The 25,140-nt window shown below is 30.7% G+C and overlaps 1 protein-coding gene across 1 annotated transcript in view; it reads left to right on the top strand.

Annotated features, from left to right (window-relative positions):
* The window catches only part of LOC129616309 (uncharacterized), a gene marked incomplete at its 3' end in the record, with an annotated part of 141,574 nt that overhangs the window by 33,998 nt on the left and 82,436 nt on the right, over window positions 1-25,140 (top strand). The window contains exon 2 of the mRNA XM_055531905.1: window positions 19,815-20,075. Within this exon, the coding sequence (XP_055387880.1) occupies window positions 19,815-20,075 (261 nt within the window). The remainder of the gene's footprint in view (window positions 1-19,814; window positions 20,076-25,140) is intronic.

The raw sequence follows: 25,140 nt of genomic DNA, 5'->3' as shown, positions 1-25,140 counted from the left end.
GAAATCAGGCCTCAGAAACTGGACGTTTACTACGGGCCAAATATACATTTTTGCGTATATAAAGAGAAATAATCGACTGATTTCATTGAAATTTAATGTTTAAATTCTTCGAATTGAAACAATGAACATAAAATTTTTTTGGAAAGATCAGGGCTCGAAAACTGATCTGCGGGCCGATTTTACATTTTTCACCATATCTACGGAACGAATTGATAGAATTTCTTGATATTTGATATTTGAGTTCTGGTTGCTACCGAAACTAACTGGCGAGCATTTCAGAGAATTCGGGTAACACAAAGCAAAACTCTACTAAGAGCCAAATTTACATTTTTCTAGGTATATTAACTATAAGCTTACCAATGTCCTAAAAATTGGAAATAAGTATTTAACAGACATTTTTATAATATTCTGTAACATTTTCACTTAACTAGACAATACACAATGCGGTCGGTTATGTGCTGACCACATCAGATTTTTTCCTATCAAACGAATATAAAAATGGATTCGAGTTATAATTTTTTTCACATCAGACATTAACATCTCACTAAAATTTTTATTGAGCGACTTTTCACTAAAATTTAGACATAATAACATGTCAAACACAAAACTTTGTTATTAAAAAATACATGCAATAACCTAATAGAAATAATGTTACAAAATGCAGAGCTAATATTAGCCACTGTTTCATACCTTATAGATTCATGTACGTAAATGCTAAGGCCACCATGCGCATCAGTAGTTACAATAGGGGATTCTAGATATAAGTGTTATCTTAAAGGTATAGCAGTTAGAATATGGGGGGCTCTAGATATAAGTGTCATCTGAAAAGTATGCAATGATGTATATGGCAGTTCTAGATATAAGTGTCATCCTCGAAATATGCAATGATGTAATATAGTTGTTGTCCTGAGTGATGTGGTTGTTGTTTTGGGTAAAAATAAGCGGGAGTGTCACACTAGAAGTATACAATGATGAAAATGGAAGTAAGCTTTTTGAAGTATCCAATATTGAAAATGAAGTACTAGAGGGGTTGTTGTCTTGGTTTAGGTAAAATTGTGAGTTTTTAAAAAAAGACGTTAAATTTAAAATATTTTTAAAATTTAAAAAACTTGATGTAATCATAAGGAAAGATGTTAAATTTAAATATTTTTTTAAAACTAAAAGTATGCAATATTTTAACTTCTTTATAACGGGAGGTAAAGGAAAGCCATTAAATTTAAAATCTTTAGGAAAGCCGTCAAATTTAAATTTTTTTAAATTAAAATAGTTCTTAAGGCTTGAAAGCTAGGTTTAGAATTATTTTTTTAAACATTGATAACACAGCACCACATTACGAGGCGTATTTGCTTCCTGAAAACAAAAGGTTAGGTTTGGATTAGTCTTTTTTTAGAATTTTAAAAGATAATTAATGCAATAATTTGAATCTTATTATTATTATTTATTATGTCCAATGTCCATCAACTTAAATAATACTTTTTCACGCATTTATAAATTAAAAAAAATTAAATTCTACAGAACTATAATTAAATCATACTATATGTATGATTTAATGTAAAAGGAACTGACTTAAGTTCCTTTTACATTAAATTGAACATTAAATTGATTTTACATTAAATAATATTGATAGCACAACACCACGTTACGCGGCGTTATTGATTCCTAAAAACAAAAGGTCAGGTTCAGATTTAGTGTTTAAAGAAAAAATAAAAAATTCTTTCTGTTATCAATTTTTGTTTCACCTATAAATTGAGAAAGAATTAAGAAAATTTAATCATTATTAAACAAGAAGACATTAGAACTGCATATGTATGTTATAAATAAATATAATATAAGTTAACAACCTAAAAATAAAAAATGAGGACATTTGGTCATAAGGGGGGAAGAGTTAACAACCTAAAATAAAAAGTTAACACATGCCGCCGAATCAGCAATTTTGTTGAGAAATATTTTGATTTGTATGGTTCTTGTTTTTATTACTTTCTTATAATAAATGTGTTATTAAATATTAGTAGGTTAGCTAAAAATAAAATTAGTAAGTTATTTAGAGAAAAAGAAAAATGTAAAATCTTATTAATTCGATGAGGGATCCCTTGAAATTTCCAATATACTTGTTTCGATATAATATCTCATAAAAGCTTCTTTTTCCTTTAATTTTTTAGGAAATTGTTGACGAAGTCTTCTATGAATAAAAAATACTTGTCAATAAATTAATTTGTTCTGATACGAAACTTCTCTTTTCTTTTATTATAAGAAAATCGTTGCCGTATATCGAACACCAAACGGGAAACGGGGAATTGTTGAAAATATTTATAGACACAGGCTCAAACAAAAATTTTATACATCCTCGACTAATACAAAATCCTATACCAAATGACGAAAACTTCCTAGCAAACTCGGTTGGTGGTAACGTCATTGTTACGCACCACGCCTTTATTAATGTCCTTACTCCTGAAATTCCAAAAATAAAGTTTTATATCCTACCCAACTTAACACTTTTCGACGGTATATTAGGGAACGACACTATGAGAGAACTGAACGTTACAATTCACACGGATAAAAACTACCTGGAACTCATAAATAATGTTAAAATTCCGTTTAAACAACAGGTTTCTGAATCTGTAAATGGAATCCAATTAAGGACTTCTCATCTGAATGAACTTCAGAAAAAGAAACTAAATTGCCTTATAAATGAGCATCAAAAATTATTTGCTGACCCTGACGAGAGGCTCACGTACACTACTCGAGTACAGGCCGAAATACGTACTACATCCGATGACCCCGTGTACTCTAAGACATATCCATACCCAATGGCATTGAAAAAGGAAATTGAGGAACAAGTTCAAAAGTTATTAGACGATGGTATTATAAGGCCATCTAGGTCGCCTTATAATTCCCCCGTATGGGTGGTTCCCAAAAAAGAGGATGCCTCAGGGGAAAGGAAATACCGGATGGTCATAGACTATCGGAAAATTAACAAAATCACAATACCAGACAAATACCCAACCCCCGAAATTAATGATGTACTAGCAAATCTGGGAAAAAACAAAGTATTTTCAGTGATAGATTTAAGGAGTGGTTTCCACCAGATACCACTTAGGGAGAGTGATATAGAAAAAACGGCGTTTTCCATTAACAACGGAAAATATGAATTTACAAGACTTCCCTTTGGACTGAAAAACGCACCTTCGCAATTTCAAAGAACACTCGACGACATACTAAGACAACACATCGGTACAAAGTGTTACGTTTACATAGACGATATTGTGATACTGGGAAAAAACGAGGAAGAACACTTCGAAAACTTAAGAGACATTTTTAAGACATTGGGGGACGCTAACATGAAAGTCCAATTGGACAAAAGCGAGTTCCTCAAACGCGAGGTAGAATTTCTTGGATTTTTGATCTCAGCTGACGGAATTCGACCAAACGCGAAAAGGGTTCAGGCAATTTGCGACATGCCTCCACCCAAAAATTTGAAACAACTTAGATCGTTTTTAGGAATGTCCGGGTATTATAGAAGGTTTATCCGTGACTACGCAAACATAGCAAAACCACTTACACTGCTTTTAAGGGGGGAAGGGGGACGTGTGTCCAAGTCCCAATCAAACAAAACATTGATAAGTTTAAATGAGGAAGCAATGCAAGCGTTCATGCAATTAAAAAATGCCTTGATTTCTGAGGTAATGTTAAATTACCCAGATTTCGACAAAGACTTCGAATTGACAACGGACGCATCCAACTATGCCATCGGAGCAGTACTATCGCAAAACAAGAGACCGATCACCTTCTTATCTAGGACACTGACAGTAGCTGAAGAATCCTATGCAACAAATGAAAAGGAGTTGCTGGCAATCGTTTGGTCCCTCACTAATCTGAGAAATTACTTGTACGGAGCGAAGCGAGTCGTAATCTATACTGATCACCAGCCGCTTACATATGCGCTCAGCAACAAGAACTCTAATAGTAAATTGAGGCGCTGGAAAGCGATTATTGAGGAATACAATTACGAATTGAAGTATAAGCCGGGCCACACAAATGTGGTGGCTGACACATTATCTAGACTAACACCTGATTCACAAGTTAATACCTTATCCATAACCCAATTAAGCACTAAAAGCTCCTCGCGCAACCACATCCAATGCGTCACTGCACCTATAAATGCATTTCGCAATCAAATAATACTAGTAACCAACTCCAAAGAAGATTATGAACTGGAAAAGCCCTTTCCAAATTATACGAGACACACCATAACTCAAAAAAATTTTACGGAGAACGATTTAAAAACTATTCTAAAAAAATATCTAAATCCAAATATCCTAAACGCAATCAAAGCAGATGAAAGCTATATGTGTTGCATTCAAAAATTATACCAAGAACATTTCGAAAACTATAAAGTTAGATTCACGAGTACAATCGTTAAAGATGTCCCAGACGAAACTGAACAGAAGGAAATTATAATCACGACACATAGACGAGCTCATAGAAACGCTAAAGAGAATGCGGCTCAAATCACTCGCGAATATTACTTCCCACAGATGAGGAAAAAAATCACGGACTTAGTAAAGATCTGCACTATATGCAGAGAAAATAAATACGACAGACATCCGAACAGACCAGAGATTTAAGCTACACCAATTCCGAGTTTCCCTGGACACACTCTACACATCGATATTTTTTCAACAGAGTCTTAGTTGGCAATTACAGCAATAGATAAATTGACCAAATTTGCACAGGCAAGGGTAATAAAGAGTAGGTCAATCGAAGACATTAGACTTGCGTTGAGAGATATATTGTTCTATTATGGAATTCCAGGATGGGTAGTGATGGACAATGAAAAGGCCTTCAATTCGGCCTCCATTAAAGCAATGATGGAAGACGAAATGAAGATCAAAGTCTTTACGGTTCCCCCGTATAAAAGTGAAACAAACGGGCAAATAGAGAGATTTCATTCTACGTTATCGGAAATCATGCGCTGCTCAAAAGCTGAGGAAGGAACAAAAGACTTTGAGGAACTACTACAAATGGCAGTAAACAAATATAATTTCACGATCCATACAGTTACCAATAAGTGTCCCATAGAACTCTTGCTAGGCAGAATCCCTAACATCACACCCGAGGAATACGAAAAAACTCGGCTCTCTAACATCGAAAAATTGAAAGAACAACAACTAAAGGACCTAAAAGCACACAACAAGAAAAGAAGGCCGGTAAAGCAATATCAAATAGGTGAAGTGGTTTATGTGAAACATAATAAACGTTTAGGGTCTAAACTCACCTTCAGATATAAGAAAGAAATAGTCGCGAAAAATAACAATACGACAATCCTTACAAAGTCTGGTAGGGTAGTCTATAAATCAAATATAAAATCCTAAACAATACCGATATTTTGCCACTTGATTACTCTATTACCCATAACATTTCTTCTGAATTTTTCAACTTTTAATAGTAACATTGCTTATCCTTATAACATTTCTTTTACATTTTACAATTCTTGCACATTTTAGATTACTTATAACCGAAAGCTTAGCAGAGGTACAAATTTTGGACTATACCGGATCCTACATGATCGCAATTGAGGTCGGACAAGCAAAAATAGAAGAGGGGACATACAGACTAATACATGTAACGAACTTGAACGACTTACAAACAATACTGACTCAGATAGAAACAGTGCTGACGGTCGAAAATATAAAGACCCATGAATTATATCCTTATTTTCGACAGGAAGTTGAGCAAATACACGACCTGTTGGACGAATTCAAACCGACCCGAATAGCAAAAAGGTCTCTAAATTTCTTGGGTACTACTTGGAAGTGGATAGCTGGTTCACCTGACCATGATGATCTTGTCATGATCAAAAGAAGGATGAATAATATCCTAGAAAACAACAACAGACAGACTATTATAAATAAAATATTTCAAGACAGGATTAACAACATAACACTACTGACAAACCAAGTACTAGAAAGCATAAAAACAGAAAACAAACTTAACGACTACCAGGCTCTAAAAATTCAATACAAACTAAGGATCCTCAAAGAGGAGGTAGTGAACATTAAATACGCCATTCATTGGGCTAAAACAAATACAGTAAATTCCTTTTTACTTTCAAAATCAGAAATAAACACTCTCACACAAGTACTCCAAAAAGAAAACTTTCCTTACAATAATCCTGAGGAAGCATTAGATCTTGCAAATATTAAAATCATAACTAATAATTCTTGTTTATTTTATCTTTTAGAAATACCACTCACAAGTAAAAATGTTTATAGTAAATTGTTATTAAAACCTGTAAAAACAGGAGAAAATATTGTTAAAATAGATACGCAAAATGTTTTATCAGATAAATCAGATTTGTATGGTTTAAAAAACAATTGTAAGAACTTAGGAAATATATTTATATGTAAAAAACAAAATATTGTAAATTTAAATGACTCTACCTGTGAAAAAAAGCTGCTGAAGGGAGAAAACTCTACCTGCATCCTGGTCAACAATCACCACATCCCCTCAGTGGAAGAGATTGCTGATGACTTACCGCTCCTAAACCAATTTCAGGGAATAATTGAGATAAACGGAGAACCACGCGTACTAAATGGAACTTACCTTGTTAGATACTTCAATGCAACTATCAAGATTGGCTACCAAAAATTTGAAACAAGAGAAACATCATCAATCAAAATTTTGCCAGCTATCTTACAGCCACAACCCGTGAAGGAAGAAATACACCATCAATTTTCACTCGAACTACTCAAGGAGATTAACATAAATAACACCAAGGAAATCAAATTGTTAAAAACCGAAAAGCTAATAGGGAACATCATAAACTATGGACCACTAATAGTAATGGTAACAGGCTCGTTAGTTATATGCGTTCTCATCAAGTCAAAGCAACATGCCAAACTAATAATCAACAACACTCCAGAAGCAAAGGCTGATGTGAAAGAACAGGTCGTCAAAAAACCTGAAGATAAAGCTTCGCCATCAAACTTGGGTTTTAGCGAGAAACAAAGAATCTATAGCACAATTTCATCGGAGTTAGCCAAGCCGACCGTAAAACAAAAACACTCTGACTTCTGCATCCAAATGAGGACATTTGGTCATAAGGGGGGAAGAGTTAACAACCTAAAATAAAAAGTTAACACATGCCGCCGAATCAGCAATTTTGTTGAGAAATATTTTGAAACGAAAGTTAACAGCCTAAAAATTAATAATTTAACACATGCCGCCGAGTCAGCAATTTTGTTGGGAACGAATTTTTGAACGAATTCCCATGCAACACAATATCACGTTGAAAGTAATAAAATATCACGTTGCACAGGTAGAGTCAAACACAAAAATTATAAAAATAATTATTCAATTGTAATTAAGATTTAAAATAGATCGGACGGAATAAAAAAGAAGAAAATCTAATTTTGTGCGTTTTAATTTTTTGATTTAATTAATAAAAAATATTAAGGTTGCGAGTTCTTTTTTATTTTTTTATTTTTTCTAAATAAAGAAGCCCCAGGTAAATTAACTTATATAAATAAAACAAAAAAGAAATGAAGAGAATAAGAATGACAAGGAGGGACAGCGAGTCCAGTTGTAGCTTCTAAAGCACAGTAGATTTTGAGACATTTCTAAAAGGAATTAACAAAATAAAAACATACCGATAGTTTAGCTCGCTGGAACTTATAGTTAAATATCAAATTCTGGAGTTGTCAATACAAAAGTCCTCATACAAGGACTCGGAAGGCAAAAAAAGGAAACATTAAAAATAGAATGTGGGGAGTTTTATACTTATATGCCCCAATATTATGCGGAAAAACATCCTGAAAAAAGGATAAAAAAATTAAATGAAAAAAATAAAAATAAAGAATTTAATTATTCTTTTACAATTATAAATTTTAAAGATAAATTTTTTGAATTAAATTTTAATATTGAAAAATAAACAAGTAAAAACGTTTCAGTCGGTATAAACCGATTGAATTATACCCTGCACCTTTCGTTATTGTGTAGTAATTACTCGAACCTGTGAAATCATTCTATAGAAACTTCATGGACATGTCTGACCTATAATTGGACATCCGACTGCCAAGTTTCATCAATCTGACCTTATAATTTTTCCAAATATTTAAAATTAGCTTGTGGAGTTGTATGGTAAGTACCTGAATCTGTCAAGGAATTCCATCAAAACTTCACAAATATATCTGATCTATAATCGGACATACAACTGCCAAGTTTCATGAATCTGACTTTATTATTTTTCCAAATATTAAGAATAAACTTTTAGACTTGTTTGGGAGCTACTAGAACTTGTCAAGCAATTCCACCAAAACTTCAGAAATATATTTGACTCATAATTGGACACATGACTACCAAGTTTCATGAATCTGACTTTATTATTTTTCCAAATATTTAAAATTAGCTTCTGGAGTTGTATGGCAGGTACCCGAACCTGTCAAGCAATTCCTCCAAAACTTCAGAAATATATTTTACCTATAATTGGACACATGACTGCCAAGTTTCATAAATCTGACTTTATTATTTTGCCAAATATAAAAAATTTGCTGTTGGAGTTGTATGGCAGCCACCCGAACCGGTGCAGCTATCCCATTATAATTTTTAGAGCATGTGTAGAATATAATTAAACACATGTATACAAAATTTTATATTTATAGCTTTATTAGTTTTTGAAATATTTAAAATAAACTCTTGGAGTTGTATGGCAGCTACCAGAACCCGTTGTCCGATTTAGTCCAATAACAATAGGGTTCGTCCTTGGCACAAAAGAAAAAACTTGTGAAAGTTTGGTGTCGATTGCATTATTTGTTTTTGAGTTATCGTGCGATCGGACGGACGGACGGACATGTTTAAATCGATGCAGAATTTTACGCTGAGCAAGAATATATATATATATGTCCATACCGCAGATGACTCCTTCAAGTAGTTACAAACTCCATACCAAAGTTAATATACCTTCACGAAGTGCAGAGTATAAAAATGTCTTTCAATTATTTTCAGTTCCTTTTTTCAGCTTTTTATAAAATTCATACCCAGAGGATATACTAAATTTGCCTAACCGTTTGTAACGCTATCAAGATTGAAATAACGGTCTGAGATATAGACTCAAGTGTATGTTTTTGATCAGCGTCAAATTCTGAGTTGATCTAGCTTTGTCTGTCTGTCCGTCCGTCCGTCCCAACGATAACTCAAAAACTAATTGAACTAAGTTCACCAAATTTTTACAAATTGTTTATTATAACAAATGCCAGGACCCTATTTAAACTGGAATATTAGTGGGGCCAATATGTTTGATAAAAGTCGTTGAAATCGCTTGGCTGCTTCTGGTATTTGCCATACAAAAGTTATTTGGCTATATCTCAGAAACTATAAGAGCTGTGGTATTGAAATTTCACACAAGTAAATATTTAAGTAGGGCCAATGTGTTTAATAAAAGCCGTTGAAATGGCTTGGCTCTTTATACATAAAACTACATACATCTTTATGGTACATACAACAACCAGCCATACAACTTTAACAGTATAAAATACAGTACTGAAATTTTGCATAAATTAATATGGTAATATGGCAACTTAAAGTCATTGTTAGTCCCATAGTCAGCTATGGCATATTTATTCGCACATACGATAACAAATTCGTACAGGTATCACAGAGTTGACACGGTCAACTCTATTTTTTCTCGTTTAATATCTTGTTTCCACCCCTTTGTGGAAACAGTTGAAATGTTTGCTAATTTATTATAAGTTTTACTCTTCTTGAAAAAATAATTTTTAATTATGTCCATATTGATTTTGTTTTTAATATTGATAATCGCAAATAGAGTAACTGAATGAATTAATTTTTATTCTACACATTGCTTAAATACTATAAAATTGATTAGATCAGCAGTTTTATTAAATAAACATTTTCGAAAGCGTACATATCAATATGCTTATTAGCATATTGATATCTTTTTGAACAATGAATATGCTGATTTTTTAAATTTTTTAAACTTGTTAAATCATGTTTGTCACTCCAATCATATGTATTACTATGCTTTAAAATTTCATTAACCCAATTCTTCTTTTCTTCACCATGTAAGATATGATTACATTAGTGTTTAAATACATTTTTAAAAAATTGATGACATAACAAAAATGCGTTCGGCCATCCAACCATCGAAATCTATGATTTTTTTTTGTTAGCCAATTATTTATATTTTTAGTTTTAGATATAAGTATATGATATCCACACGGAGGTTTTACAATAAAATGCTGTATTTCCTTATTTGATGAAAGGATAGCAATTTCTTTTAATATAAATTTATTATTATTATTATCTCGGAAGCCCTGTATATCAATGATAACGAATTCCATTCTGAATTTTATTCTTTATTTTAGACTGTTATGTTAAACTGTATTTAAATTTTTTTATTAACTTCTCCAGTTAAAGGTGTGAATTCGACTAATTGATCGCGCAATATAAGACAACAAGCAGTAGTGTTTGCCGGCATTTTATCTGAAGTTTTCAATTCAATTTTGACATCAATCGGTCCCATCTTTAAGTTCTCATTTTGAAACCATGTTTCTATTACAAATATTGCAGCTTGTTCTTTAAATTGGCTCCATGGTAAAAAAGGTTCTATTATATTGTAATTGTAATAACTGGATCGGAAATTGGTATAGGCTTTATAAGCAGTACTATAATGATGTTTTTCAAATCATAAATTCATATCCTCATACGGGTAACATTCTGAGTTGAGGTAAATTTAAATCTGTTATTTTAGAATGATAAAATTTTGATGAATCCTTATCAAGTTGATTCAACTTATTTGATTGAAGAGCGAAAATTATAGTGTGGCTTTTCTAGTTGGGTTGTTGTTTTAACATTTCAAACATGATAATTGGTACCTTGTGGTAAAGTAGGTCACGCATATAATTCCCAACTTCTAAAAGCTTAAGTCATTTTAGCGTTATTTGTTATATGGGTGTATAAATTTAACTTATATGAATCTGCCAAATTTATATGCTGTACTTTCCATTGAACTTTAGATAGTTGAATTGTTGGGTCAATGCAAGATAAAAAATTATTATCAGTACGTGAACGTATTGAGATCAACTCACGCTTTGCTTTAGGTTTAATGTTTTTATAATCTTCAGCAAATTCCAAAAGTTTCCGTAATAGAATACAGTAGTTGAAGAATAAAATTCCTGGTTTAACTAATTTTTCGGGTGACCAACAAGTGACTTTCATTTCTATTAAGTGAAATGTAATTTTTCAAACATGTTATGCCTATATTTCGATTATTACCAATTTCTTTACTGTTTAATTCATATTCACCGAATAAAAATGTTATTGCATTGTTGGTAAATTTTGTGCTTGAAGTTTCAGCTCTGTCAGCTTTTGTAAGAGTATCTTCAATATAAAGTATGCTAGTGGATAATACGATATTCAAATTTTAATTGCATATTATGCCTCAACGCTGATATACTATTGAATAATGACTGATTACCGATGCTATTATATATTATCATTTTGATTATGTTTCAGGTGTAATCGCACTGTTATAGTTTCACCTTGAAAATTAATTAGATTGTTATTCTCATCAACTAATTTTACAGTGATGGAACTGATGCGATTGGTGGCTACAGATAAATAGATAAGATTTTTGGTAACTTCAATGATTTTATAGCCAGGAGACATAGAAATAGGAAATTCATGAAGAATATGCGCTTCCTGGTTATTAATACATGTTCCTTGATTAATATTGCATTCAGCGCAAATAATATTAATTTCATTTATGTCAACTGGTGCATCTGATGAAAGCTTTCGTTTACCAAAACACAGCAATCCACCAATTGTTTCTTCTTGTGTGAAATCAATATCTTCATCTGAATAAACTTCACATTTGAATGTAATATTATAAGGTTTTATTATTAATTTCCTTTTTTCCACCTTTCTATTAAGTATTTCCAACTCCTTAAGAAATTTTTCGATATCTTCGATTTCATAAGAATCATAATATTGATAACCTTATCCCCATAAATAAATTTATTATTTTCCTCATCAATATTTGGAACAGAGTTATACGTTTGAAAATTTACAAATTCGCGAAAAATAGTTATCCGTTAGTTCTATAGCAGGAAAATACTCAGCTGTTAGAACGGAAGAGGTACCAGTTAACGTTAATGTTAATGACATGATATTACTTTAATATCCAAAAAAATATCTATTAATTTGTATCTTTTTATATGTATCTATCAAAGGATAACTTTATCTACGAGCAATATCAAAGCAAAGTTTCGAACTACATCATATTATTTTCTATTTCTTTTCATAAAAATTTTTTATATGACATTATATTTTCTTTATAATATTTTTGTTTACAATATTTTGAAATACATATTATGTTAGTATTATAGTAGAAAGCTTAAACTTGACAATCAAAAATAAAGCAAAATTTTGAGCTGCATCATATTATTTTTTTATTTTTTATTATAAAAATTTTTTCTTCTACTTTTTACAATATTTTGAATTAAATAAGAAACTCAAACACAAGTGACTGCAATTATATGTATTAAATTTTTGATATATGTGTAATGGGAACTGAAAAAACTCGTGGAAGCTTTATAGATTTTCGATTCCTGCTTAGGTTTCTTGCAGCTTTTAGAGCAATTTGTAATACATTCTTTTGTGTTTTAGGTTTATAACCCTTAATTGCTATTTTAGTTTCCTGAATAACTTTGCTTAAAGGTTTCTTTTTTCTTATTTTTTTGTGAAAAACCATTCCTAAGTTTTACTTTAGCTTTCATTGCGTTAGTAACTAATAATGCGCTAGCTCGTTCATCAAAATATGTATCTTTTTCAGTTAAACTTTCAGCTAAATTTCTATGAGCAAAATGTTAATCTTCTATAGTATTACTTTGTAAATATGCAATATCATGCTCTTTACATGCTTCATCTAATTGATTAACACATTTGTTACTACGATTTAACCGCTTTTTAAGTTTTGTACCTCGACCACAATTATTATATCCAGGTAGATTGCTTAAACGGTAATTTATTTATTAGAGAATTTAAGATTACTCTACCTGTTTTAATAGTCTTTTTACAACTTCCATTCTTTTTTTTTAGCATAAGCTCCCACTTCAATTAAATAAATACCTTTAATGATTACTTTTCGTCCTGAAAAATTTCTTTTCGCGGCTTATGCAATTCCTCAACAACCTCTCCCTTACCCATTTTTACAATAAACAAGAAATTGAAAGAGAATTTCTTTTTAATTTACTTTTGTCTATTTCTATTACTTCTATTAAAAATTATAAGATACAAAATGCATTTATATATATTTTTTTAATTTCTTTATTAACATAATTTCTTGTACATAATTTGGTATATCATAATCATTTGAATTAAATGTTATCTCCCAAGAAGTTAAAAATTGTAGATTTGCGTTCCAACATTATTTAAACCAGTGATGAGCAGCCTTTTTTTAAATTGGGCTAAATGAGAAAAAGCAATCATTCCCGGGCCGCAGTTATATCAGGTTTATCTTCTAGTTTCAGTAATAAGTAAGTTTAATTTCAGTAATAAATAATTTCAAGGCATTTTGTAGTTTTATTTTTAAATGTAATTATTATTGAATGTATCTTAGATATTATAATTAAGAAAAAATAAAAATAAGTATTAAAAGTTTTAATGAGAAATTTGACACTGCTTCTTGTCGACAAGTTTAGAAATATTTGCGGGTGCCTTAGAAAGTGCGATACGTAAACAGCTTTCCAACCTTTCATCATTCAGTCGATTTCGAGCTGAGTTTTTGATAATTTCCATTTTTGAAAAAAGCTGTTCGCAAAGATAAGTACTTTCGAAGAGATTACCCATTTTTCTTGCATGATCGGATAATATCGGGAATTTTTCGGCGGGGAACTGCGAAAAGCCAACATTTAACCAAAAAAAATATTGTCTTTGGGAAATCTTTTTTTAAACAATAAGTAAATAAGTGAATAAGTGCAACAAACTTTTTTTTTAAGTCACGAAAAAACATTTGTCAGGCCGCTCGTTGTTCATCACTGATTTAAACCATTACATACTAAAATATAGCCTCCTGTATTAAGATATATTAGCATATCATCAGCCATGTTAATGAATTTTCTTGAAAGACGTATTTTTCTTCCGTAAGATAGAATTAAAAAGATTCTAACTCCATTAAAAGTCATTATGCGATAAGCTCTCAGGATGATAAATCTTTTTCCTCTATGATTAAGTATTTGAAATGATTGAAGTTGAATTTTACCATTTAATTCTCTTAAAACTTCTAAAACAGAAATATTTTCTTCAGAACTCATGATTAAGATGTTTCAAGTGCAGTTTATAACAAACTAAATTAACATAATAATTTTTACAAATTATTTCTTTTTAATCTATCGTACGGTTCTGTAATTTTTCACACTTTATTATAATATTTTCAGCTGAAATGCATGAACAACATTCATGTAACGGGTCCACAACATCTGAAGAATATGGACAAATATCTCAATGAAAACCGTAATCCTTTGCTTCCATTTGTTTTTAATTTTTGAATTGTAACCGAAATTTATAACGTCCTTTTAGTTCATTAGAATGATCTTCTTTTTTATATGATGACATTTTGCATCATATTTAATAATAAAATTATTCAATTTCTATCCGAATTGTGATATGCAAGAAATCTAAACAGGAATTGAAAATCTATAAAGCTTCCAGGAGTTATTGCAGTTTCCAAAACTGGAGGTATTTTACCATTAATACCAATATTTGCTGGAATAGCTAAAATAGGATTAGCTGGAATAGGCGGTTTTGCTGGAATAGCTAAAGCTATCAATGATGCTAAAATTGGTAGAAAACTTATTAGATGAATACATTTAAAACCATACAAAAAAGGGCTTGGATTATACTTAAGACCAACAAACCTATAAGCTTGCTACCCAAAAGAGCATTAATAGATGTAGATGTAAAGGATTTTGGGAAAAATATTTACATTATTTTCGTGGAGTTTTTATAAGATAATCTTCCTAAAACCAAACCATGAAAGCGTGAATGCGGAATTATAAATTTGGTACTCATTGCGTAGCATATTATAAAAATTTAAATGATATCAAATATTTTGATAGTTTAGGGAATTTAAAACCACTCATAGAAGTCATACAATATTTAGGTGATAAACTTTCATACAGCTATAACGTATATGAAAAATTCAATACATATAATTTGTGTTTTCTTATTTAATACAAAATATTGTAAAAATTTAATTCAAAATATTGTAAACCCACACTGGTATTCACCAAGGATTTTCTCGTGGAATGGCTTTAATCTATTACAGATAATATTGGACAATATTTTGTACAGAGTATCCAAAAACATAATGCCTCTGTAGTTTTGGCACAGGATTTTGTCGCCTTTTTTTATGTATGGGAACAAGTAGTGTCCATTCGTCAGGTATTCTTTCATTGCACCATATACTGCAGATCAGAGTATGTATGTTATTTAACAACACTTCACCACCACCTCTGACAAGCTCAATCGCGATTCCGCTCTTTCTTGGGGTCCTATTACTTTTCAATTTGTTTACCGCTTCCTGCAACTCGTCAATCGTTGGTAGGTCTATAACTGGATCCAGAGGTAAATTGTCGTACATGTTTTCTTCATTAGCATTGTAACCTTCATTTAATGTTTTCTGAAAATTCTCGACCCACCTATCCATAACCTTACTTTCTTCAGTTATGATATTACCGTCTAAATCCTGGCAAATATTAAACTTGTCTTGATAACCTTTGGTTTGGTATCTGGTCCTTCTATAAACTTCCCTGATATTGCCTTCTAAGTGTGCCTCTTGAATTTTTTCCACCTATTTGATGATCATTATTTTATTTTTCTTACGGCATAGTTTGGTAGCATATTTTCGCTTTTGATTATAGTTTTCGTGGTTTGATCTTGAGTTTCTCTTTAACATTTTTTGGCTTGCTTTATTTTTAATTTCAATAGCTAACTTACATTCATTGTCAAACCAACCAATGTTTGTTTGAATCGGTTTTCTTCCTACAATTTCGTCGGCTACTGTGTTAATGGTATTTTCCATTTGTTTCCACTCTCTGTTCACAGATTCACTCTCTTGGGCGTTGCTGTTGGTATTTAATATCTCGTTAATTCTGCCTTGAAACAATTCTTGAATTTCAGAATTTTTTAATTTCTCGGTGTCGCATTTAATTCTTTTAGCGCCTCTTTGTTTCGCAATATTTGGAATTCTCTGTCGAAGAACAAGCTTTATCAGGAAGTTTTCACTGTCACAGTTTGCACCTGACACTTAAAATGGAGGACGCTCTTCTCGAGGAGATCAATACGTGATCAAATTTGATTAACCACCCGTGAACCTGGAGCCTTCCATATTCCCTTATATATGGCTTTTTCATTCAAAACAAGCGCTTTTGTTTTTAATGCAGCTTCACTGGCTACGTGGCACAGGCGTAAACCATTCTCACTCGTGATGTTATTTTGAGAATGTTTACCAGCAACTTCCTGTATAAATTCCTCTTTCCCAATTTTCGTATTAAAATCGTCCAAGAGGTATAGGATTGTCGTACGACCCTGCCTTTTCACATAATGTACTTAGATTATCGTAAAAGATATCTTTTTCCTGTTCTTCATCATCTTCTGTTATAGCATACGCACATATAATTGTAATATTACAGAATTTTGCCTTCAGCCTCAGTGTGCATAGCCTACTATTAAAAGGTGTAAACCCTAATACACTATCCTTTAGTTTTTTATTTATGATGAGTCCTGTGCCGTACATTCCTCTTGTATTTTCATCAGTGCGATTACACCTGAAACATAATCAAAATGATAATATATAATAGCTTCGGTAATCAGTCATTATTCAATAGTACATCAGCGTTGAGGCATAGCAGACAAACATTAATAAAATCAACAGATTTTAAACAAGCACTAACAGCAGGCAATCAACAATACTTAAAATCAATCGGATTCAAATTGAAGAAAAATTAAAATGGATAATCTAATCCTGTAACCAATGAGGGCATAACAAGTGCTCAGTGGCATACATATTTACACTTTTTGAATTCATTTAACAAAAACGATATTATAAGAATACAAATACGGAATCAAAATTTGAATATCTTGTTACCCACTAGCATACTTTATATTGAAGACACTCTTACAAAAGCTGACAGAGCTGAAACTTCAAGCACAAAATTTACCAACAATGCAATAACATTTTTATTCGATGAATATGAATTAAATAGTAAAGAAATTGGTAATAATCGAAATATAGGCATAACATGTTGTCATGTTTGAAAAATTACATTTCACTTAATAGAAATGAAAGTCACTTGTTGGTCACCTGAAAAATTAATTAAATCGGGAAGTTTATTCTTCAACTATTGTATTCCATTACGGAAACTTTTGGAATTTGCTAAAGATTATAAAATAATTATACCTAATGCAAAGCGTGAATTGATCTTAATACGTTCACGAACTGATAATAATTTTTTAACTTGCATTGAACCTGCTGAAGTTTCTGTAGCACCAACAATTCAACTATCTAAAGTTCAATGGAAAGTACAGCATATAAATTTGGCAGATTCATATAAGTTAAATTTATACACCCATATTACAAATAACGCTAAAATGATTTTATTTTTAGAAATTGGGAATTATATGCGTGTCCTACTTTACCACAAGGTACCAATTGTCATGTTTGGAATGTAAAAACAACAACCCAACTAGAAAAGCCACACTTCATTATTTTCGCTCTTCAATCAAATAAGTTGAATCAACTTGATTAAAATTCATCAAAATTTGATCATTGTAAAATAACAGATTTAATTTTACCTCAACTCAGAATGTTACCCGTATGAGAATATGAATTTTTGATTTGAAGAACATCATTATAGTACTGCTTATAAAGCCTGTACTAATTTCCGATCCACTTATTACAATTACAATATAATAGAACCTTTATTATCGTGGAGCCAATTTTAAGAACAAGCTGCAATATTTGTAATAGATACACGGTTTCAAAATGAGAACTTAAAGATGGGACCGATTGATGTTAAAATTGAATTGAAAACTTCAGATAAAATGCCGGCAAACACTACTGCTTGTTGTCTTATATTGCACGATCGATTAGTCGAATTCACACCTTTAACTGGAGAAGTTAATAAAAAAATTTAAAAATTTAATAAAATTTAACATTACAGTTTAAAATAAAGAATAAAATTCAGAATGGAATCCGTTATCATTGATATACAGGGCTTCCGAGATAATAATAATAAATTTATATTAAAAGAAGTTGCTATCCTTTCATCAGATGATGAAATACAGCATTTTATTATAAAACCTCCGTGTGGATATCACTTACTTATATCTAAAACTAAAAATATAAATAATTGGCTAACAAAAAAACATTTTTCTACAAATAAAACTGCTCACGAATATTAAGACAGAAAAAATTCAAAAAGTTTCATAAGCAATTGATGGGGCAAAAAATATAAACAGAAATAAAACATTGGAAAAACTGAAATTGCTCTAATGTTGGAATACTTGTATTTCCGAAAGTAGATTGAATTGGATGAGATTAACAACAAATCGCATTTGGTCTGAGGCCCCGCCTCTTCGCGATGGGTTTTTTTGCATGAATAAAGCACAATAGTTCTTTTCCTTGCTCTTTACGTATCTATCTTCTCTATCTTACGTATTCTATCTTCTTTGCCAAATGATGAGCGAATTCCTTTGAAATTCGGCGGAGTCATACTTGGTACCTTGTATCTCCTCCTAAAAATAACTTGTTTTGTGGTTTTTTGTGGTTTGGTAGTCACCCCAACCCAAGAGGCTAGGATTAGGGCTCTTTGCACCAACCGATTTAGAACTTCAAGCGATTCAGTACTTCCCAGCTTCATCTAGTGTCAATTCATAAGACATGCCAGTTATCGATTAATTCCAAAGAAATGGAAAGAGCACGCCCTATTGCGGGATAGCTCTGCCAAAGGGGCACTTATTGCATCAACCAAGTCCTGTTGGTTCTTCCTGACAGCATGTTTTCCATCAGGGCATTCGGTGACCTCTGAATTGAGAGCTCTGGCAGCACGTCATTAATAGCCCGCTGATGCAACTCCGAAAGTACATTAATAACAAAATAATTTGGTATATTAGGGTATAATCGGAAAGTAGTCGATTCAGCATCGATGTGCACATCGATTACATCACAATGTAAATATCATGTACGAAAACGCATCAAAACTGTTATACTTCAAAGTTTGGTGTCCAAAAATGTCAAACGTACGCATTGTATGGGTATAGTGTTAAATCAGCTGTGCATAATTTTTTTTTGTGATTTTGTATTGATGCAAAGTTTTTTAAATGGAAGCTGAAAAGTAAATAATTTATCATTTTAACTTAATAACTAATAAAGTTAATTATTTCTTTATGCACGGTTTTAATATTTTTAAATGCTCCGTTATATTTAAATCTTCAAAATCTAATTGAAATTAAAAAACTTTTTTCATAGACTTTCAGTTGTTAATAATTTAAACACTTTTACACAAAATCTTTTCAGAATAAACGCCAAAAAAACATATGATATAGAAAGTGTCCAAAAATGTCGGTGTAGCATCAGCAACATTTTTTCACGTTGACGCTGCATTGATGCACATTTTTGATTACTTTTCGATTATACCCTTATTTTTTCATATATTGTACATAATTTTCATATTGCTATAAAACCTTTTTAATCTAGTTTTTTGCGATTTCAATTAATATAATATTTTTATTTCCAGGAAAAGTTATGGCTGAGAAAAATAGAATAAGAAAAATACTAAGAAGATTTAATATACTGAAAACAAAAAATTCAAAATTCAACAAAATTATTGAAGAAAATAAAAAGGGAAGTAAAATATCAGTACAAAAAGAAATAAAATTTAAAAGAAATGAGCTAGCCAAGACATTACAAGGAGTATGGTCTCTTTTCTCTTATATATTACCTATTGTAACTTTGGTATTGAGGAATGCTTCACATGTCGCTGGTGAAGGAAATGTTGGTAAGTACATTCGTGTATACTATGCAACTGATTACAATTTGCTTCAAACGATATGTTTTTGTAATCAAATTGTAATGTACAGCTTAAGAAATAAGAACATTATATTCCAAAAATACGCGATAGATTAGATATTTTTCAATTTTTTGTTAGTAATTCTGTTACAGTTTTAAGATATTTATTACAAATCTTCAATAAATTTCAATGCAGGATGCGAGAGTAGTATTTCCAAGCAGAAAATTATGCCTTGTTGTTACTAAAAACACTTTTTTTCAAGCAATAATATAACCGCGACATATGTGCATCCGCGACATTTTTAGGATGTAAGAGATTTAATTTTCGAATTAGGTAATGTTTCTATCATTTTTTCACTTTTGTTAAAAAATATTGCAAATATATGTTCATAAAAAAGTCAAAATGCCCTTTTTGTCGGAAATCCTACAATTCTATTTATAACATTATAGAAATTGTTTTCGACACAATTTCTTTCGTACGTTTATACAAGATATTTTCTTATTAGTAGAAGTGAACTTAGTAGGCTCTGCATTACAGATTGTCTTTTTGAGTCTGAACTACTTTACACATTATAATTTTTCACATCCGAAAATATTGTACGGTATTATAATATATACATATTTTTACAAAAATAACGGTTCACAAAAATGTCAGCTTTTCTTTTTTACCGACCGTATTGTGTATACAATACGTGGGTTATGTAATGGCAAAAATTTTTGCATATCGAGTTTTCGGTGGGAACGTACTTCTCCATAGTAGGGAAGTGTAAGTAAACTATTTTTGGCAACCTGTCGGTCCGTCGGTCTGTCGATCTGTCGGTCTGTCGGTCTGTGTGTGCACGCGTGTTTCTCAAGTTCGGCTGAACCGATATTGATGAAATTTTATATGTAAGTTTATTTCGACCATGGCACCGATTGATCAACTTTTGGGATATATCAGGCCTCGAGAACTGCACTTTTTAGCGGGCCTGTTTTACATTTTTGAACATTTTGAAGAAAATATTCAACCAATTTACTTGAAATTTTATATATAAGCTCAGCTCGACCGTCCGTAAAAATTCGTATGTTTTGGAAGAAATCAGGCATCAGCAGGTAGGCGTTTACTACGGGCCAAATATACATTTATGTGTATATAAAGAGAAAAAATCAACCGATTTCATTGAAATCTAAAATTTAAATTCTTCATATTAAAACAATGAACATATAAATTTTTTGGAAAGATTAGGCCTTGAAAACTGATCTGCGGGCCGATTTTACATTTTTCACCATATCTATCGGAACGAATTGATAGAATTTCTTGAAATTTGATATTCGAGTTCTGGTTGTTACCGAAACTAACTGGCGAGCATCGAGGGAATTCAGGTAACATAGAGCGAAATTCTACTAAGAGCCCAATTTACATTTTTCTAGGTATGTTAACTATAAGCTTACTAATGACCTAAAAATTGGAAATAAGTATTTAACAGACATTTTTATAATATTCTGTAACATTTTCACTTAACTAGACTCCATCAGATTTTTTAACTATTGTGGTCAAAAATTAATAATATTTGATATCTGTAGCATTTAAATTCAATAAAAATTAGTGACAATTTTTAGATTGTTTACATTTTATTAAGCCCTTTAAAATCTTGACTTTTACACAAAATTGTGGGGATGAAAAAAATTTAAAAAATACAAAGTTCCGAATGTACATAAAATAAAAAAAAATATATATTGTTATCAAATCCTTTACTAGCACTTTCACTTGTTCTGAAGCCTTGAAATATCTTGTACCCTGAAAATATCTTGTATAAACGTACGAAAGGAAACTCTTCATTTAAAACCTTTATCTTTTTCGGAAGGGAAGTTATAAGCAAAAAAGCTAGGATAACTAAAAATTTCGTGAAAATTCTTTAAAATCCCTGTATTTCGTTGAGTTTTGACAACTACTTCCATCCAAACATTTTACCCATTTTCGATGCCCTAAACAATGATATATAATATTGTACTTTTTACTGAACCAGTATATTGTATGCTCATTACTTTTGATTTCATAAAAATTTATAAAAATACTTTATTGTTGAAATTACTAAAAGAAAACTTGTTTTCTAAGTTTAGCTTTTTTTACAAATCCTGTTTTTGTAGATAAGAGCGTACGACTTACAATTTTATGCATTACGTTAATATATATTTTAATTCTTTTGCAAAGAAGAAAATTCATATATAACATTAAACAACATAAAAGAACATTCAACATAAGTTATAATTACAAACTATGGGTAACTAAAACTTATTCAATGAATCATAGAATGTTTCTAGTTTGTAAAATGTACCACATTTGAAACGAAAAATTAAGGCTTTCATGTTGGCACACACATTGGATAATGTGTCTATTTTGGCTTATTTTGTGTGATTTTGGATACAAAAAAGGAAATATGTGTTTTAAGTCACTTTTTAGGGAAACCACATTCAATGGCGGAGATAAGTTTTTTCTAAATTATGAAAATTCTCAAGTTAAAAATCTTAAATTATTTCTTTTGTTAAACAAACATTTTGAGTAGTTCTATTGTTATTTTTCTTTCTAAAATTCAATATAATGCTATTTTTAAGGTTTAAAATAAAAATTTGTTTCAAAATGTTATTCTTTTATCAAATTTTTTGAATAAAAAAAAAAATATTCAAGTTTTAAGACAGGGCTCGTATTTTTAAAAAGTATTTTTCAAAACTAGTCATTTGAACTAGACATTTAAAACGATTGAATTTTAAGTTTTCAATGGCGCCCCTATTTTTTATCGCCCATTGCAAATACTTTATCATACTTTGCATGTATGATAAATCCGGGTCTGTCTGTACGCCTGTAATTAAACTTGATTGACGCAATTACTAACACGATTTCCAAAATATGTTGCTCCACTTTCGCTACATAGAAAACCCTCAAACACATAGGTAACGATGTTTCAGTTTAGAATCATTTTTGACTACATAGCGCTGCTACACCGCAAATGTGGTCGGAAATTTCTTGTTGGATAACAACTTATTTAAAGGAAGTCCAATATAACATTGATTCATATCCATTTTTTCGCTCTTAAATAATCACTTTGCATCAGAGGCATCAAAAATTTATTGGGTTAATCAGGAAACGAGAAATTTAAAAAAAAATCCTAACATTTTAATTTTCATATTCTTATTTAGAAATTAAGGCTTCAGTCACTCATGAATATAGCTGCTTTTTTATAAGAACGAAATGATTTTAAAATTATGTTGTTGAATATCTAATAGATTTAAAACTGTATAAATATACTTTAAAAATTATGTGAACCGATTGACAAGACATGAAACTCTAATAAAATCAAGATTATTTAAATTTTAATCTGGCCATTTTTTCAACGACAATTTTCTTTGGATGTTTTAATGATTAAATTAAGATTAAAATGATTAAATTTAGATTTAAACACCTACATATGTGTAAATATATGATTAAGTTTAATTATAATTTTCTAAGAAAGAGCAATTTAATTATATGTGCATATTAAGAGTACAACTATATACATATACATATATATATAAACAGGCACATTGTGAGTACACACGAGGATTCAAAAATGTATACAACAACATATACTACTGGTTAGGGGATCGAAAGTCGGTAAAACTTTTGTTCCGGAATTGGAGCCAAATCTCAAGGTTTTCCCAGATACAGGGATTTTAACGAATTATCACAAAATTTATACTAGCCCAAGTTACCAAAAAAAATGAAAAAACTAATTAAAATAAAGTTATAGCTGCTCAACAATTGTATACATATGTTACATATATTGCGATTAATTTATTTTTGAGAAACATGAGAAAAAAAAGAAAATTTTGAGAAGCCATCATTTAAAAATGAGAAGATTTAAATTTGTTTTATTAAGCAATAAAATTAAAGAACCATAATTTCGAATCGAAATAATTTATAATTATTTTGAAACAATAAATGTGTAGAAGAACAGTACACTTCAGAGTTTTAAAAAAATATTTTATCGTGGTGACAGGTAGAAATTTTAAAATAAGTGTTGTTTAATAAGTTTTGATGCCGCGAATATGAATACTAAATCGCAATGAACTCTCGCAAATTGAAAACTCATCATCAAAAAATGCTCTAATAATTAATAAATGTGAAGACTTGAAACACAAGCCTCTTACTAATTGGAATTTCATAGAGGCACGCCCTAAATTTCATAGGAACACGCTCTCATATAAATGAAAGATGTGTGAAGTTAACTCAATGGAAATTTCTTCATGATATTTCAAAAAAATGAAATTTCAAAAGTGCAGATAAGATGGAGCACATAATCAAAAGAACGAGTTAAAGGCAGAAAAATTAACAAAAACATTGTCCTAGACCTATCACTTTCTACACAAACGCTCTTACTAACTGAGGTACAGAGGTATGAAGAAATCGCCAGCAAATTTTCTTCAAATTGCTTTATACTGTAATCCACATTATTACCAAGTATTGTTTACATTAAACAAAATTGCATTGAAAAACCAATATTTTGTTCGAAACACACAATTGCAAATAAAAGATTTCATGTAGCTTCTCTTGTACATTAGTAAATCCATTTTCGTGAAATTTTTCGTGATTTTTTAAAAAAAAAATTCCAAAAAAAGAAAAACTCTGACTTTGGCGAGCGTTTCTGGAAAACTGTGGCTCAAATCAAATTTATTGGAAGATTGAAAGTAAAGAACATTACTCAAACGAAGCTATAGCCATTTATCTATATGCAAGAAAAATTTGGTAACCTTTTTTCAATACGCTGTATCTCAAAAACTGGTGTATCTGCACTTCTATACAATTTTTGCTAAATTAAAATTCTAAAAAATATGTACATAATATGAAAAATAATTAGATTTTAATATCGTTAATATACTACATTTACTGCAAAATGTAGATAATACTTTTGTTTGTTCTGCTTTGCTTATATGTTTTTATACGCTACAAAATTTTTATACCCGTACGAACGTATGTTCGAAGGGTATACTAAATTTGCCTTACCGTTTGTAACGCTAAGAAATAACGGTGTTAGATATAG

Source organism: Condylostylus longicornis, unplaced genomic scaffold (assembly GCF_029603195.1).
Source record: "Condylostylus longicornis isolate FDR11 unplaced genomic scaffold, ASM2960319v2 ptg000179l, whole genome shotgun sequence".
In the NCBI taxonomy this organism is placed as follows: domain Eukaryota; kingdom Metazoa; phylum Arthropoda; class Insecta; order Diptera; family Dolichopodidae; genus Condylostylus; species Condylostylus longicornis.
The sequence above is the reverse complement of the archived record's forward strand: the minus strand, read 5'-3'. Positions and strand labels throughout refer to the sequence as shown.